This window comes from Lepisosteus oculatus, chromosome 25 (assembly GCF_040954835.1).
Source record: "Lepisosteus oculatus isolate fLepOcu1 chromosome 25, fLepOcu1.hap2, whole genome shotgun sequence".
NCBI lineage: Eukaryota > Metazoa > Chordata > Actinopteri > Semionotiformes > Lepisosteidae > Lepisosteus > Lepisosteus oculatus.
The window spans coordinates 5486603-5501052 of record NC_090720.1 but is presented as its reverse complement, the minus strand read 5'-3'; the positions used below and the strand labels follow the sequence as shown (position 1 = coordinate 5501052).

General features: G+C 40.2%; 1 protein-coding gene across 3 annotated transcripts in view; it reads right to left on the bottom strand.

Moving 5' to 3' along the window:
• Window positions 1-2651: 2651 nt before the first annotated feature.
• The window catches only part of espn (espin), a 62587-nt gene continuing 50788 nt past the window's right edge, over window positions 2652-14450 (bottom strand). For 2 of the 3 annotated variants that reach the window (XM_015337278.2, XM_015337280.2), the window contains 3 exons: window positions 6413-6492; window positions 5806-5826; window positions 2652-5217 (listed from right to left, as the gene is read on the bottom strand). In XM_015337278.2, coding sequence (XP_015192764.1) covers window positions 5070-5217; window positions 5806-5826; window positions 6413-6492 — 249 coding nt within the window. In that variant the 3' untranslated portion in view covers window positions 2652-5069. The remainder of the gene's footprint in view (window positions 5218-5805; window positions 5827-6412; window positions 6493-14450) is intronic. The other variant, XM_015337279.2, reaches the window with a different exon arrangement.

The window sequence follows — 14450 nt, the reverse complement described above, 5'->3', positions numbered from 1 at the left end:
GCACTTGACTGATATTATTCAGCGAATTAACGTCCTTTTGAGGCACAGGCGGTGTTAGATTTATCTGGGATTCTTGAACCACGGTTGACTTTAGAAGTCAAAATTGACTTCTAAAACAATACATTATTTTCCAAGAGGGGTTTATTTTGTGAAACCATGTGGTTCCGTTTCCTGCATGTGGATCTGTGGATTTAGCACTAGGTTCATAAAGGCAAGTGCGATTTATTCGCAGTTTTGCTAGGCTGAACGCAAGTCGGTTCTGTACCGGAATCTTGACCATCAAGCTGAACCCCAGTCTTTCTAAATGGTGATGTTGATATGATTCACAAATAGTTCATATTATAGGCATGAGTGGTTGATGTGATACCTGGTTCACCGTTTGTAACTGACATACGTTATATTAAATTGCAATCCTAAAAATTGGGTGCATGTATTACACTTTTAGTACTGTATCTAAAAAGGTGTATACTGTATAATTCCTAAATCGCCCTCGATGTTGTAGGTATAGCAGTGACAACTTGTCATGTAGGTAATATTACTTTCTATATACTAGAATACACGTTAATACACGTTCCCAATAACTATAAACAATATTTAACGAAGCTTATGTGATATTTTATGAGTGGCGTGCTCATTCGTTTGTGAGCGTATACAGTATACGAAGTTAACTTCAGTTTTGCTTTATTAAAGAATGCGCGCCCTCTGTTGTTTGGTCTCTGTATAGACATACTGAGAGAAAAGTCGAGACTTGGGTAGGCTGTACAGTATCTCCCGTCCCAGTGTGTCTTGTAAAGACGGTAGATTGAAGAAGCTGACTTCAGTATAATAATAATTGAATAAACATAGTTGACCTTGTTGAATTGTATTTTGAAATTGGTGTTAAGGAGAACTCATTTTGTACCTGTACAAACCTGTTTGATAGGTGAAAAAACTAATCTTAATATTAAAAAAAGAACTCAGGTTTATCCCAACATCTCGTTTTAACTGTGACAAAAATAATGTACAAAAATATACACAGCAGAATGAGGCTGAAATTGAGTGCATTACAACACTTGTGACAGTCTTCATTATCACTCAAGTCCTGGTTTCAGCATAAAGGAAAATCTTACACCGAAAGTGGAAGTTATCATTACTTTTTTGTTGAACTTTATTATGCTAATGTGTGCCTCAACACTAATAGACAGTGTGTGACTGGCCTGTTAAGAGAAAAAGGGTCCTAAAGGTTTAACCTATTGAATGGTTTAAGGTGTAGCTTAGTGAATAATGAAGGAGAGGAGTTTTGAACAAAACTGAGAAAAATAAACTGTATTCAGATTACTTTAGCCAAATACTATTTTAGTTTTAATCAGGAACATATGGTATAAAGAAAAACAGGCCCAAATGCCCATGTCTGATGATTGTTTTCTTGTCTAGTTGTTACTTTGGACCAATAGCATGTTGAGTTTGGTGTTTTGAAGAAATTTAATAGGTGAAACTCTGTATCACTCAGGCATCTTGGACTCATTTCCATTCCTAAAGTCTTTCCATAAGCGTACACAAAAAATTGGCTTCAACACAATTTTGCAAAAAACATGCCAACTAAAATGTTCTTTGGATACAATTTATCAGCAAAAGCAGGATTAATGCGTTTAGAAGTTCTGTTTGAGTAAAACTGTCCCCACATCACTGTCCTTATCTAAAGATTCCTTGTTCTGAGTTGTTTTGAGAAAACTTTTAATTGCAACTGCGGTATTTCTTGGAAACAGAATCTTACAATTTCGTGCATGCACAAGGAAGGCTGCTATAGACAATTCGCAGAGGTATCGCACTGCACATCCAAACAGTTTAAACTGCCTCTGGCCAGTAAGCAGACATACTTCACACACAAAGTGTCTTTTCCTAGATGTGAAAGAGAACAATGCATTTAAACACTTAAGCTGCGGCCACTCATTGCTGTTCATTTGATTGCATGTACAAGTTCAGTATTAAGCAATAAAAATGAAAATTCAGAGTTTATGTCCAGTCTTCTGTGTGTACAGTATGTGCTTTATCTCTTTCAAATGTGTTTTTAAACCATGTTTAAAAAATGTGTTTTAAAAAGATGCAGTGCAAAAGGCACAACCATATTGTACGCCTGTGTCACTTTTCACATGGCAAATATACTACTACTTCAAAATGAATAGCCAGTTTTTTAATAAAGCACAAATTAGGCAGTTTACAGTATCTGCCAATTACGTACAGTATATACCTTACTTGAATCAGTCTTGAGTGTAGAACTGATGCACTGGGACTCAAAAGAAGCCGAGAGGCTGCACAATAATACAGTACACAGCTCAACAAACTTCCATACTCCAGTATCAAGAACTCGAATGTAGTATGTAGTTTGATTTGCTGTTGACTAGTAATTAACATGGTCAAAGACATAATCATGCCAAAGGTGCCATCTAAAGTGGAATACAGTGTGGAGAGGAGAGGGAAACCCTTACTGACTTGACATCAATTCCATGTTTGCTCTTAAGGTTCCGATCACTATGAATGGCATAATTCGTCGTGGCTGCTTAGCCACAGTTCTGGTGTGTATTGATACATACCTTTGTGTACTTGGTGTCTGCTTCCTGGCTAGAAATTCAAAGCCTTGAGTTGATTCAAACGGCTTAAAACTTCTTTCTTTACAGAATCTCCCAGGCATAACAAGTATGATTCTGAATTTATTGAATTGCAAGAGACAGTCAGAAAACTCCTTTTTCTTTTCTTTAATGTTTTTTACACAAATATACCAAAATGCTACATAAGCAAGGCTGACAAAAGTAACAACGGAATCAAGAAACATCACAGGGAATTTAGGGTTCAAGTCTATATAGTAATACTAATGGCAATGGTGTTCTACAACGTCTTTATATATATATATTTCAACATCAATATGGCATCCAATGTGGTGAGATAAATGTTCCCAGACATTTACCAAACTTGGAAACATTTTCCTTTATTTCATGCACGTTTTTATATATATTTATATAATCTTTAATTTGCAAAAAATTTACATCCAAAGCACATTGATTTATCCTACTGCGCTACAGCCAGTTCACAGGAAATCAGCCCATATATACAACATTCAGACACACTCATACAGCAGTTCTCTGGGCCCGTGAGGTGTGGGCAGATTCATGCCTACAGCAAATAGTTTAAAGTTTCAATTTGCACAGTCTAGTGGTCTACGCAATAAGAAAAGCTTGCAGGCAGTTACTGGGAAAACTTTCGAAATGGAACCACATTTCTGTGCAGCTGCCCAGGTACCTCTTTTGTAATCATTTTGTAACCAAGGGTGAGGTACACCAGCCATATTCTATGACATATCTGTCCCCTCTGTTTGGTCCCATACAGATCAAGTATGTGCTACAACCATTATCTATGAAACCAAAGCATGGAGTGAATTAAAATTTGGTGCACGGTTAACATGTAAGCTTACAGGGTGTATTACTGTTAACAGTTCTTATGCTCATTTAAAATTAGATTACTTTGTTGAACGGTCAGATAGGGACAGACACCACAGAATGAAATTGTTCAACTGAGTTTTGAAAGAATACAGATGTTCAGTGCAGCTGCTGAATTTGCTCAACCGTACTGTATGCGATATATGTTAGATTATATAGTCTGTTATCTAAGAAAGAGGTTTTAATTAATATAAAGCCTTCTGCTGTCATTCAATAAGGTTGGGGCCAATTTGTCATTAACTTAGAAATTACACCTTCATTTTGCTTTGTGTTCTTGCTTTGTGCTTTGCTTTGTGTGATTATAAAGATAATAAACTAGAATGTTGCATTTGAGTTTTCAGTAAACCATAATTCAATTTTTTATCAATCCATACAATACACAATATTTTATGCAGAGATATTTAAATTATGCCTGCTATTTTTTTACTATTGGTCTTAAAAGCTCCAGTTTCTTTTTGCTGTTCAAACTGCATATAGTATAAAGAATTAACAATTTCACCTTTTTACTCAGTACCTCTTTAACTGCTGAGGGGTCAGCCAGCTTTCTCATCCTCTGGAAACGGAGCTGCTACACAGGACAGCAATTCTTGTGGCTTTAAAAGACGACTGATTTGCACACTGATATGATGTTTCTTAACTGTTGGTCAATAGCCAAGTTTAAGGGGTATAAGTTTTCATCAGGAGATACCTTCACTGCACTTCATGATACAGTTAATTTGGCAGTACAGCCAAGTGCTGTACCATTGCATTTTCCCTGTGGAAAAGCAAGGATTCTAGACTGCAAACTGTCTTTTCTGTTGTGTTGCTCCCTATAATACTGGCACTGTACTGTAAGGAACAACATGTCATACACCATTGTTTCTTATACAAAAGTTCTTTAAATTGTTAAAACTGCATGCACATCTGGGTTTCACCGTAAGAGCTTAATATTCAGAAAGTATGGGGTGCATATAATATGGTCATCACTGTATTTCTCAAAATAGGAAGACAGGAGCCAGGCCCTATACCTGCACAGATGCTCTCACGTTAGCCTCTACCCAATCAAGTCGTTTCCCCGCAGGATAGTGCTTGCTTCTTACGCAGCAGTTTTTTTTAAAAGATTTGCTTCTCTTGATAAAATGCTTCAATTCGTACAACACAGAGGAGTGGTTGAAAATTATTATTTGCATTTCCATTTCTTGGAAACTGGTTATAATGGAAAACCTACACGTCGGTAAACATGCCGGTACTTTGATTAACAGGAAGTGTTTTTTCTAAAAAGGTCTTGAAGCAGGATGCTACCTAAAGGCAAGTACTCACTGTAGAACCTTCCTATGATTCTTATTAAACAATGTAAGAGACTGTAGAGTGCAAAGTTGGTGCACAATATGGAGGCTGCTAATCCAATGCTGGGCCTATGACCATTTCTGTCTTGTACTGTGCATCTGTGCTCACTAGCACAAGGCATGTATACCCTCCACAGACTCTCAGAGTCCAGGTTTACAAGCTAACAGACCCTGGCCAGGGGGCAAAAAGAGGGTTCTCCCCTCAGAGCAGGAGACAGGGAGGTTTGGTGAAGACAGGGGGGGAGGTTTGCAGTGTCAGAGTAGAGGCAGGCCTTTACTGTTTTGCAATGTCTCCTTTCTTTAAGATGATCTGCCGTTGCCATGGCGCCAGCTTGGTCTCGTCGTAGCCGAGGGTCCTTAGCTTTTCCAGCTCGCTCTTCTCCTCGTCTTCCTTCTCCTTTTTCATCCTTTCTTCCTCTTTTCTGTTGCCACGAGACCAGAGTTGATGTTAGTGGAAGCAAACTACCTTCCAGCCAATAGCCACCACCAGCTTCTGCTATTCTCTGACATGAAAATAAGTCAGAGCTTCTAGTTTAAGAAACTGCATTATAGTACCTACCAGATAAAGTGAAGAGATTATATAGATGTCGTTTTACCAACTAAAAAAAAAAAGTTTTCTTGTATAGCCAAAAAATGTGAGGTTTTTGTGTTTATTATTGTATTAAGAAAGCCTACATGAGAGTGGACAGTGGTCAGCCCATCTATCTCGTTTGTCTGCTAATAGCCAATTGATCAGATCAAAATTGATTTATTGTGATAGAAGACACCAACACACTCCTGAAACCTTGTGTATAAAGAAGCACTTCCTCCTCTTAAATGTCCTGCCTTACGCTGTTTCTACTGTGAGCACAGACTTCTTTTAAAGTCATGCATGAGGTCACATGTTCAACCAGGCCAGACTGAAACATACCTGTTTGAGTCGCCATTGATTGAACTCAAGGAATTAGCTAATCAATTTCATAAAGTGGCAGTTTAAGGACAGTGTCTGGGGAATGGGTAGAATGTCTTACCGTTTTTGCTCCCTGTGTGACCCAGAGGAAAGAAGCACAAAGAGATATCAGCACAATGACGGACAGCAGGTGAGTTTGTGAGTTTGTACACACAGCCATCCTTTGCCTTCTTGGAGTTGAGAAATTAAAAAAGTTACAACATTACGTCTGATACAACTTTATAGAAATCATATTACCAAACAACCCATAAAGTTGGACTCAAATTACTATTCTAATACAGAATTTAGAAATGGGCACTTTTTCTAACTTAACTATACTGTAGAGTTGAAACATTGGATTGACATACATAGGTATAGCACATAGAATTAAAGAAAAATAGTCACAAAACTATCTCCCTACAAAACTGAGAATAATGGTCTCGTTAAACAAAATGCATTTGCATAATTCAGATAGAATAGATGAATGGTTTAAAATGCACAATATACTTAATTGGGGAAAAAGAAACTGAATAAATGTCCTCAAGAAAAACTGAAAGGCAATAATAACAGAGACACAAACAGTGCAACAGGCAAGTGAGGGATGGGAAAGACCAGAGGAGGAAGTGTGAAGGTGAAAGATTAAAGGTGAAAGGTATTCAGACTGTGGGGAAGGTCTGTCTCTCACTTACTTCTCCTCATCCATCTTTTTCTTCATGATCTCCCTCCTCCAGGCAGGCATGGCAGCCAAGCGGGCCTCCTCCTCCTCAGTCTGCAACACAAAGTCCTAGACTTTATACGAGGCTAATCCTGATTAAAACAGAACATCTCCCCGATGCCCAGAGTCTCCGATTCAGGCACGCTAGCGTCTTTCAATGCACCCTTCCAATTCAGATGCATGTTTCCCAATGGTTCAGACAATGTCAAGTGGTTAAAAGCTATAGGTTACAAATCGGCAGGATGGTATGGTATAGTACAGTATGGGCCCTGGTGGAAGTTATTTTGGGCACCCCTAGGGAATTCATTTTTCTCTTTCCTCATATTCAGAGGAGCTGGGTCTAGACATTGACCCTTTTTCTATGCCACTGGTTCCCCATTAAATGCAGGTTGATCCATTGCACATCCTGTGATGTCAGCCCTGACCCCTGTGCTTATGTCCCTGAAGTGACAAGGTTCTGAGTTTTAACCTCTTGTGCACAGTCCATATTATACTATAATATGCAAAGCTTTTCCAGCAATGCACATACTGTAGTACAAACGTTTACATGTAGATGTGTTGTTTAGCAGAAAAGCCATCAGTTCTTCTGCAAATAAATACAGTAGGTCTACGTTCCTTTATGGACTGCCAAAGTCTTCCTCCTTATTTGCACATGCATAAGAACATAAAGGGATTTCTCCCCCTGTCACATTGATATTAGCACCACTCTAAGCAGAGAACAGAAGGCCCATTGTAAAACTGCTTTTTTCACAGTGCAAGAAAATGTACAGTATAAATCACAACTCTTGAAGCAGTTCAAAGGGCTAAGCATTGCAGACAGGAGACCTCAAGACCACACCAGACAAATAAAATAATCACATGCTACACACCATGCCCACTTGCTTCCCTCCAGTTGAACCTGATAGGTTGTCCTCGAGGCGCAGCTATGTTTTCTTAGGTTGTACAAAAGCCCCCAATAACATTGGCTGCTTGCAATCCTATCCACTGTACTCTACCAAATTGAAATCAGATTACCTCAGAGAAGGAGGTACCCTGTGCAGCTCATCTCCACTTGACTATAGATGAAGATTACTCTCAGATTGCAAACATGAAGGATTTTCAGTGGCTGCACCCCCAACCCCTGCAGGTAAGATAATCTACAATTTTAATTTTTAATTATTCCCCTGGGAATTATAGAATGAGAAAAAAAAATAGGCATGGTGAAGAGACACCTGTTGACAGAGACGCAGGGAAAGTGAGTCACCATGGGCTAATGTTACAAATGAGGTCGAGTGAACATTCTAGTTTTACATGGTTAGGCAGTAATTGTTTAGCTACCTCACAGCATGGCTGTTTTATCTGCAATTACCAGCACTAGGCAGGTTGAATGGTATCTGTCCCTCGTTTCATTTCAGTTGAAGGTTCCCTGAGTGACAAATGATAGGAGGAGAATTAAACAGCTGAAGTGTCTCGTTCATCCAAATCACCTGTTTCTTTCAGTGGGATATTTTTACAGCATGCAGAGGAAAAGGATTAAGGAAAGCTACATGATAGGTTTAAAATGGGTAGGAGTAGGATGAAACAGAGATAAAGGGAATTTGCTTTGCCATTTGCTTTGTATACACCTATGTCATTCTATATCCACGGGTCAGCTTGTTTCGCAAAAGCTATTTCAAAGGATTCTGCAGGACAAGCTGGCAAAATGCATAGCTGCTTACTAAAACGCTGTTTACCTACTGAGCAGAACTTCAGATGTTTCCTGGATACTTAAAAGTGCACTGTCTTCCTCAAAAGAATTGCAAGCAAACTTTTAATGTGTAAAAACTTCAAGCTTTTTCACTCGGACAGTTCAGAACCATGCAGTCAATGTTGTTTCAGCCACAGCTTTAAGACATTTCTGTTTTAGCTAAGAAGTACAACCCTGCAGACACCTGTGAGCAGGCATTCCAGGAGTACTTAAGATATGCAGGCATTTTCTCTTTTCTTTTAGGTTTTTTTGTTTTTTAGGTCTAAAGCTCGAGGTATTGATGAAGAGGAAATCCATAGGTGGAGAGTGCACGATCATTTCCCACTGCAGTCTCATCCGCCATTTAGTCGCTGGAGCACGATAAAGGAAGTACAGCCATCTGCATCAGAAAGTACTGTGAATGCTTACGTCAGTTTTCTAGGTTAAGGAGCTACTACACACTGATTTACCCTCAATAGGTCAATTGTCTTGACACCAGCTTGAACTCCGATTTAAGCATCCGTCTCTATAGTTAAAAGAAGAAACCCTCTTTGCCTCCGATTGGCTAAAAGAAGATCAGAAGTTGTCTGTTGAAGTGATCTTCCAGCTGCAGTAAGCCCTGGTTAGCAGGATAGGACGTTACACTAACAGGGTTAATGTCACACAGGAGAGGGATGCAATTCATTGAACAAGCCATATGCTTCATGACAGAAGTGAAGGCTCGGTGCAGTATGTCGGCTAAGCCTTGTAAGAAGGTTGGATCCAAGATCATTGTTCAAGGCACACATTGACTTTTGGCTTTCAACTCGCACAGTACAAATAAAAAACGACCTTATTGCTAATCTTTTCTTTAAAGAGACACTCAAGGGATTCTTATGTGACAAGCCCTGCTTTATTTTCTTGTTGGATAATCAAAACCAATCTTCTCAGTATTTTTTTCAGTGTTTCCTTTATTCAGATAAAGGGCCAATTTAGGAGACACTAAGTTAGTGGACACCCAATACCCAACAACTGCATGATACATAAAGCAGGAACTGCTGTGTTTTACTACAGACCTGTGATGTTTCAAAGACCAGGAATCCACAAAGGCTTTGCTAGAGAAATATTAAACTAGACCTAACTTTCCAAGTTGATTCCCATCTCATAAGAATGCACTTGGTCTGTTAATGTCCAATTTTATCAGAAGAACTGGGTTTTGTTTTACCAAGTTAAATAGAAGGCAAAAGGAAGTTGTTCTCAAGCTGTTCTACAGCACCCAAAATAGTACTCCAGCTCAGATGTCTGGCTTTACATTCTTGAAGTAGAGCACAAACAAAACAAACAACTTAACAAAACTGTTAATGCAAATAAATTTTATTCACAAGACGTCGTTGTGACTAGGTTCCAAATACACACCAGCAGCACACATCAAAATTCAAACTTAGAGGACACACATTTCATCTAGGTGCTAAAATAATCATACAGTAACTGAAGCCAAGTATACTAAATAGAAACAAAGGAACCAGCCACTGTATAACTACTGTAGATGATTAGGAGGATTGATCTAATTAGGGTTTTCTTAGTAATGGCTTAAGACACAGCCATGTTGAGACAGCTGAGAAACCACCAGCTCCATTCCAAGCAAGCTACTACTGCACAATTACAGTATGTTGTACGCAGTGTGCCTTATGCCAGTCCAACTAAGAAATATGTATCCACATTGTATGGATAAGCCACTGAAATGTGCAGACAAACAACTGCAATAGCCTTGACATTTGGGCTTTAAAACATTATCAAGCATACAAATGTTAATGCACAACAAAGGACACAAAGGAAAATAAATCACTCTAAAAATGAAGAAAGAAATGCATTGCTTCCCTGATCTTGTTGAGAAACACTTCACTGGCTTTTTACCTCTGTGCTGCTCCTGCTCTGTCAGCCAATCCTTCTTTTAAACAACTGTACTCCAGGCAAGCACACTAGACCTTGAGTGACACACTGCACCATGGGGGGAAATACTCCAGAAGTCTTACAAGTTCTCCCACTCTTAAATTTAAAAAATGAAACCCAAAACATGCATGGAGCCCAATACAAACATATACACACAAAGAAACACCCCCTTGCCTCCCCAAAAAACATTAGAAACAAATTAGATTTTTTAAAATTTCTTCTCTTTGAAATAAACTTCATACTGTATACTTCCCATCTGGTCAATATCCCCTAGTCCACAGCTTTTTTTTTTTTTAAATAAGCCCTAACAAATCAAAACTACTGCATATCAATATCAAACTGTAGGTACTAGGAAGCACATTAGAAACGTATCTATTCCCACTTTGAGCTGTATTCACAAAGCATAGTATTTTCATCAATGCAGAAAAACCCATTGATTCTCCTGGCAGGGTAAACATTTACCATTATTCTTTCTAACCTTTTTAAAACAATTAGTGTTGCATTAGCGCACAGTTTCTACTCTACATGTCTGGGATAACATGCAGAAATTTCATATTTAAATTTCATTTCCGATTAAGATTCTCTCAATAACAAAATGATAGGCACCTGAGTGGGAGCCGAAGCCTATCCCTGCAAGCAATGGGCACAAGGCAGGATACACCCTGGATGGGATGCCAGTCCATCACAGGGCACACACAGACACAAACACACACACCAATTAACCTACCAGTATGTCTTTGGACTGTGGGAGGAAACCCACACAAACACTGAGCATACAAACTCCACCCAAGGGGTGGAATTGAAACCTATGCCCTAGTGCTGTGAGGCAACAATACTAACAAGAAACATAATTAATAGTTCAAGTACTGTAGGTACAGTAGCTGCGTCAGCATGCGTAGGTTGCAAAGGAAAAGGTAATGGGTTTATTCCATGCTGAAAAGAAAAGAAAGGTGTACTCAGACCTGAAGGAGGCTTCACGGCCAAAAGGTTGTGTTTCCTTTCTTTTCTTTTCAGCATGGAATAAACCCGTTACCTGTTCCTTAATTAATTTAATGTTTATAAATACTGATTCAAAGAGTAATAAGTTCTAGAGTACAGGGTGGTCAGATAGCACTTTCTGGAAAAGCCCACAGCAGACATTTAAACACAACCAGTCTTTATCACTTGGTTAGTTTAGAATCAACACAGCTGCGAAATAAGGATCTGGTTTTATCAAACCCACAGAATAGAACAAAAGGTCGTATTTGACTGTCCCTGTTACAGTACAGTCATTAGTGTACAGTACAGTGTTACATTTATCTGTGCTATATACAATGATTCTCATTGTGAGTTTTAAAATGTTGATTAATCTAGATTTTTTGTCCTAATTATGACTACTGAGTCTGATTCTATACTGCTCACTGCACTATAATTACACCAGTGTAAACTCAGCTTTCACTTTGTGCTCCTTCTAAATTGGATTTGCATTCCATTATGCAAATTGTTCTTTATGATTGATTAAAACCCACTTTTTTAATTCAATGACTCTGCACTGATTTTATTTTACCAAACAATAGTTTGTACCTATGCAACCTGAACAGGACTTACTTGTTTCAACTTTATATATCATTGACCCATTTCTTATAACATTGATTCATTTTAGTCATATAACAGATGCTCATACAAATAAAATTTCACATCCTTATGTCATGTCCTACCACCTGGTGGACTTTCACACATTCCACCCAAAATGTACTACAGTACATGTATCAGCGAGGCCAACATGAGCTTTTCTTTCATCTGTTGCATTTCCAGTGAGAAGATCCTCTGAATACAGTTGTTTTCACTCTATTCAAGCAGCACAGCTACTTCTTCTCTTACATTTCTCGCCTTTTACCGTAACTCTTTCTTTCTTGAACATTTTTATATAACTGAGCTAATCAGCCCTGGTTTTCCAAAGGTCAAATATCAAAAAGTTCAGCTTCCTTCTCTTTCCAGAAGGAGAAGCTGCGGTCTATGTATCGGCAGATCTCTTCGTTGCTGAACTCTCCCAAGTCCGAGATGAGCTGGACGGAGTCCTTCCTTGTTTCCAGGATAGGCTTCAGCTCCTCCCCCAGTTCTTCGGGAGCGTCCTGCACTTCGGGCGGCCCGGGATCAAACTCCGAGTCTGGCTTTGCATCCAGGATCGGCTCTTCTGCCACCTCCAAAGGGGCCACTTTGCTCTCCTCCACAAAAAAACTCTGTTTTATGTCTTCAAAGCCATCTGACCAGTCCCGCTTACCACACTCGATCTCCTCCATCACTTCCTTGTGGAACTGGCGGATGAGCTCCCAACTATAACTGCCCACGCGGTCAAACATCTCGTAGCAGAGAAGGTGGCGAAACTTGCGCTCCGCACGGGACATGCTCATCTCCAGGAGCTGGAAATAACCCAGCATGAAGAGGTCCAGAGTCAGACTCTCATAGTCCACTGGGGCACCGCTGATGTGTGGGAGGAAGTGCTCAGGCCAGTAGATCATCTGGGAGCGGCTGAGACGCCTGATCTGCCGCGTGGGAACCTGGCTGATGATGGTCCGCCAGTGACCGATCAGCTTCCCCACCACCTGCCTCTGCTTCATGAAGTGGATGAGCCGGTCATCCTCGCTAGGAACCTGTTCCTCGGGATCAATCTCCGCGTTGCTGTATGATGTTTGCCGGTCACCAAAGCTGTTCCCCATAGCCGCCGAGACACTCCTTCGTCTCTTGATGTGCTTCCTCCTGAAGGAGTCCGTGAAAGTGTATTTCCTCCAGTGCTCCAGGAACAGGAATACAATTCGTTCCTTCCTCATATCTATGTACTCTTGAACATAACTCAGATCTGTCTGCACCTCAAGGCTTCGAGTCAGTTGGTCTGAGCTAAACACAGTATCTTGGTCTACAGACAAGCTTTGGTCAATCTCTGACTGACAGAAGCTGTCTGAACCCACATAGGTTAATGGGGCATAAGAGGGCACAATGGTCGGCTCATTCACAAGATTTGTGCTCGACACGTCATGCACTGATGCTGGTAGGCTGTGGCTTGACCAGTGGATTTCATCAGTCCCATAAAGGTAGTCTTCTTCTAGGATAGGTTCTGACCTATAACTGTTGGACTCGCTTCCTATAGGCAGAGACCTTTTGCGTTTGTAAACTCGATTCGGTCTGCTGTCCAAAACCCTGGATTGGCCCTGCAGTTCATAATTGGCCTTAAGGTTCTTCACTGATACACCACACTGCCTGATTTCTTTTTCCACCTCCTCTCTGGTGGAAAATGACTGGGATCTTCCTATGTTGACAGAGGAAACAGGAGGTGCAGAGCTTGCTGGGCTTTGTGCTGGCATTTTACTGTCTTCATGTTGGGCGCAAGGAGATATCATGTCTAGGATGTCTACTTCCTTCCCCCCTAATGTGGCCAGAAGAATAGCCATGCTCTTCAGCACAGTGGAAATCTTGCTACACCAGGCTGGGAGGTCTTCAGCCTGTCCCTGAACTTTCTTGGGGTTGACAGAGAAGTGCTCATGGTTTAAGGCAGCAGATACAGGCAGGAGCTGCTGGAGCTCTTGCTCAAGATGGTTCAGCTCCTTTTCCACTTTCTGGACCTTGTGCATGACCTGCAAGTTCTCAATCTGCCTCTCGATTCGAATGAGGTCGTTCTCTGTCATTAGTTCACCAAATGGGCCCAGGATTGCATTGTGGGTATGGGAGTAGTGCCAGTCTTGTGGCTGATAATACCCGCTGCCTGCAAACTAGATGAAGGATAAAACAAAAGGAGAGGGGGAAGATGTTTCCCTCAGGTTGTTGGAAGACAGTTTCAATGGACTCCTCTCCACACATTGTCTTTACATGGATTTAGTGGTGCAATGGTATTGCCTCTGGAGGGAGAGATTGGAGGCTTCAGTAAGAAAAAGTTGGAAAATGAGTAATGGAACAAGGATAGGAGCAGAACAGAGCTTCTTGACAGTAAGTAGTGCTTGTCGTGGAGCAACAATGCTTAACCAGCTCTATTTCCAGAGTTAAGCAAATTCACACGTTGTTTAAAGCAGGGATGGACAACTCTTATCCTCCATGTTTGTATCCTTGTAGTTTTCAGACTCTTTGTAATCAGCACTTGATTAAAACTTGGAACTAACAGATCATTTACCACCATGGAAGAAAACGAGGGGGCTCTGGAGCCCTTAATAGAGTTGTCCAACCTTTATTTTAAAAACTTTTTGCAACCAAACAAGCTAGATGCGCTGAATGGCTTCCTTTAGTTTGTAACCTTTCTTGTTCTTAAAAGGTGTTTTGAAAAGCATTACAAAAGCCTCTTGATCTAGCTACAACACACATAAGCACTGAAACACCCCAGTAAAGAATCTCATGGAGATGAGGTCACAAGAAT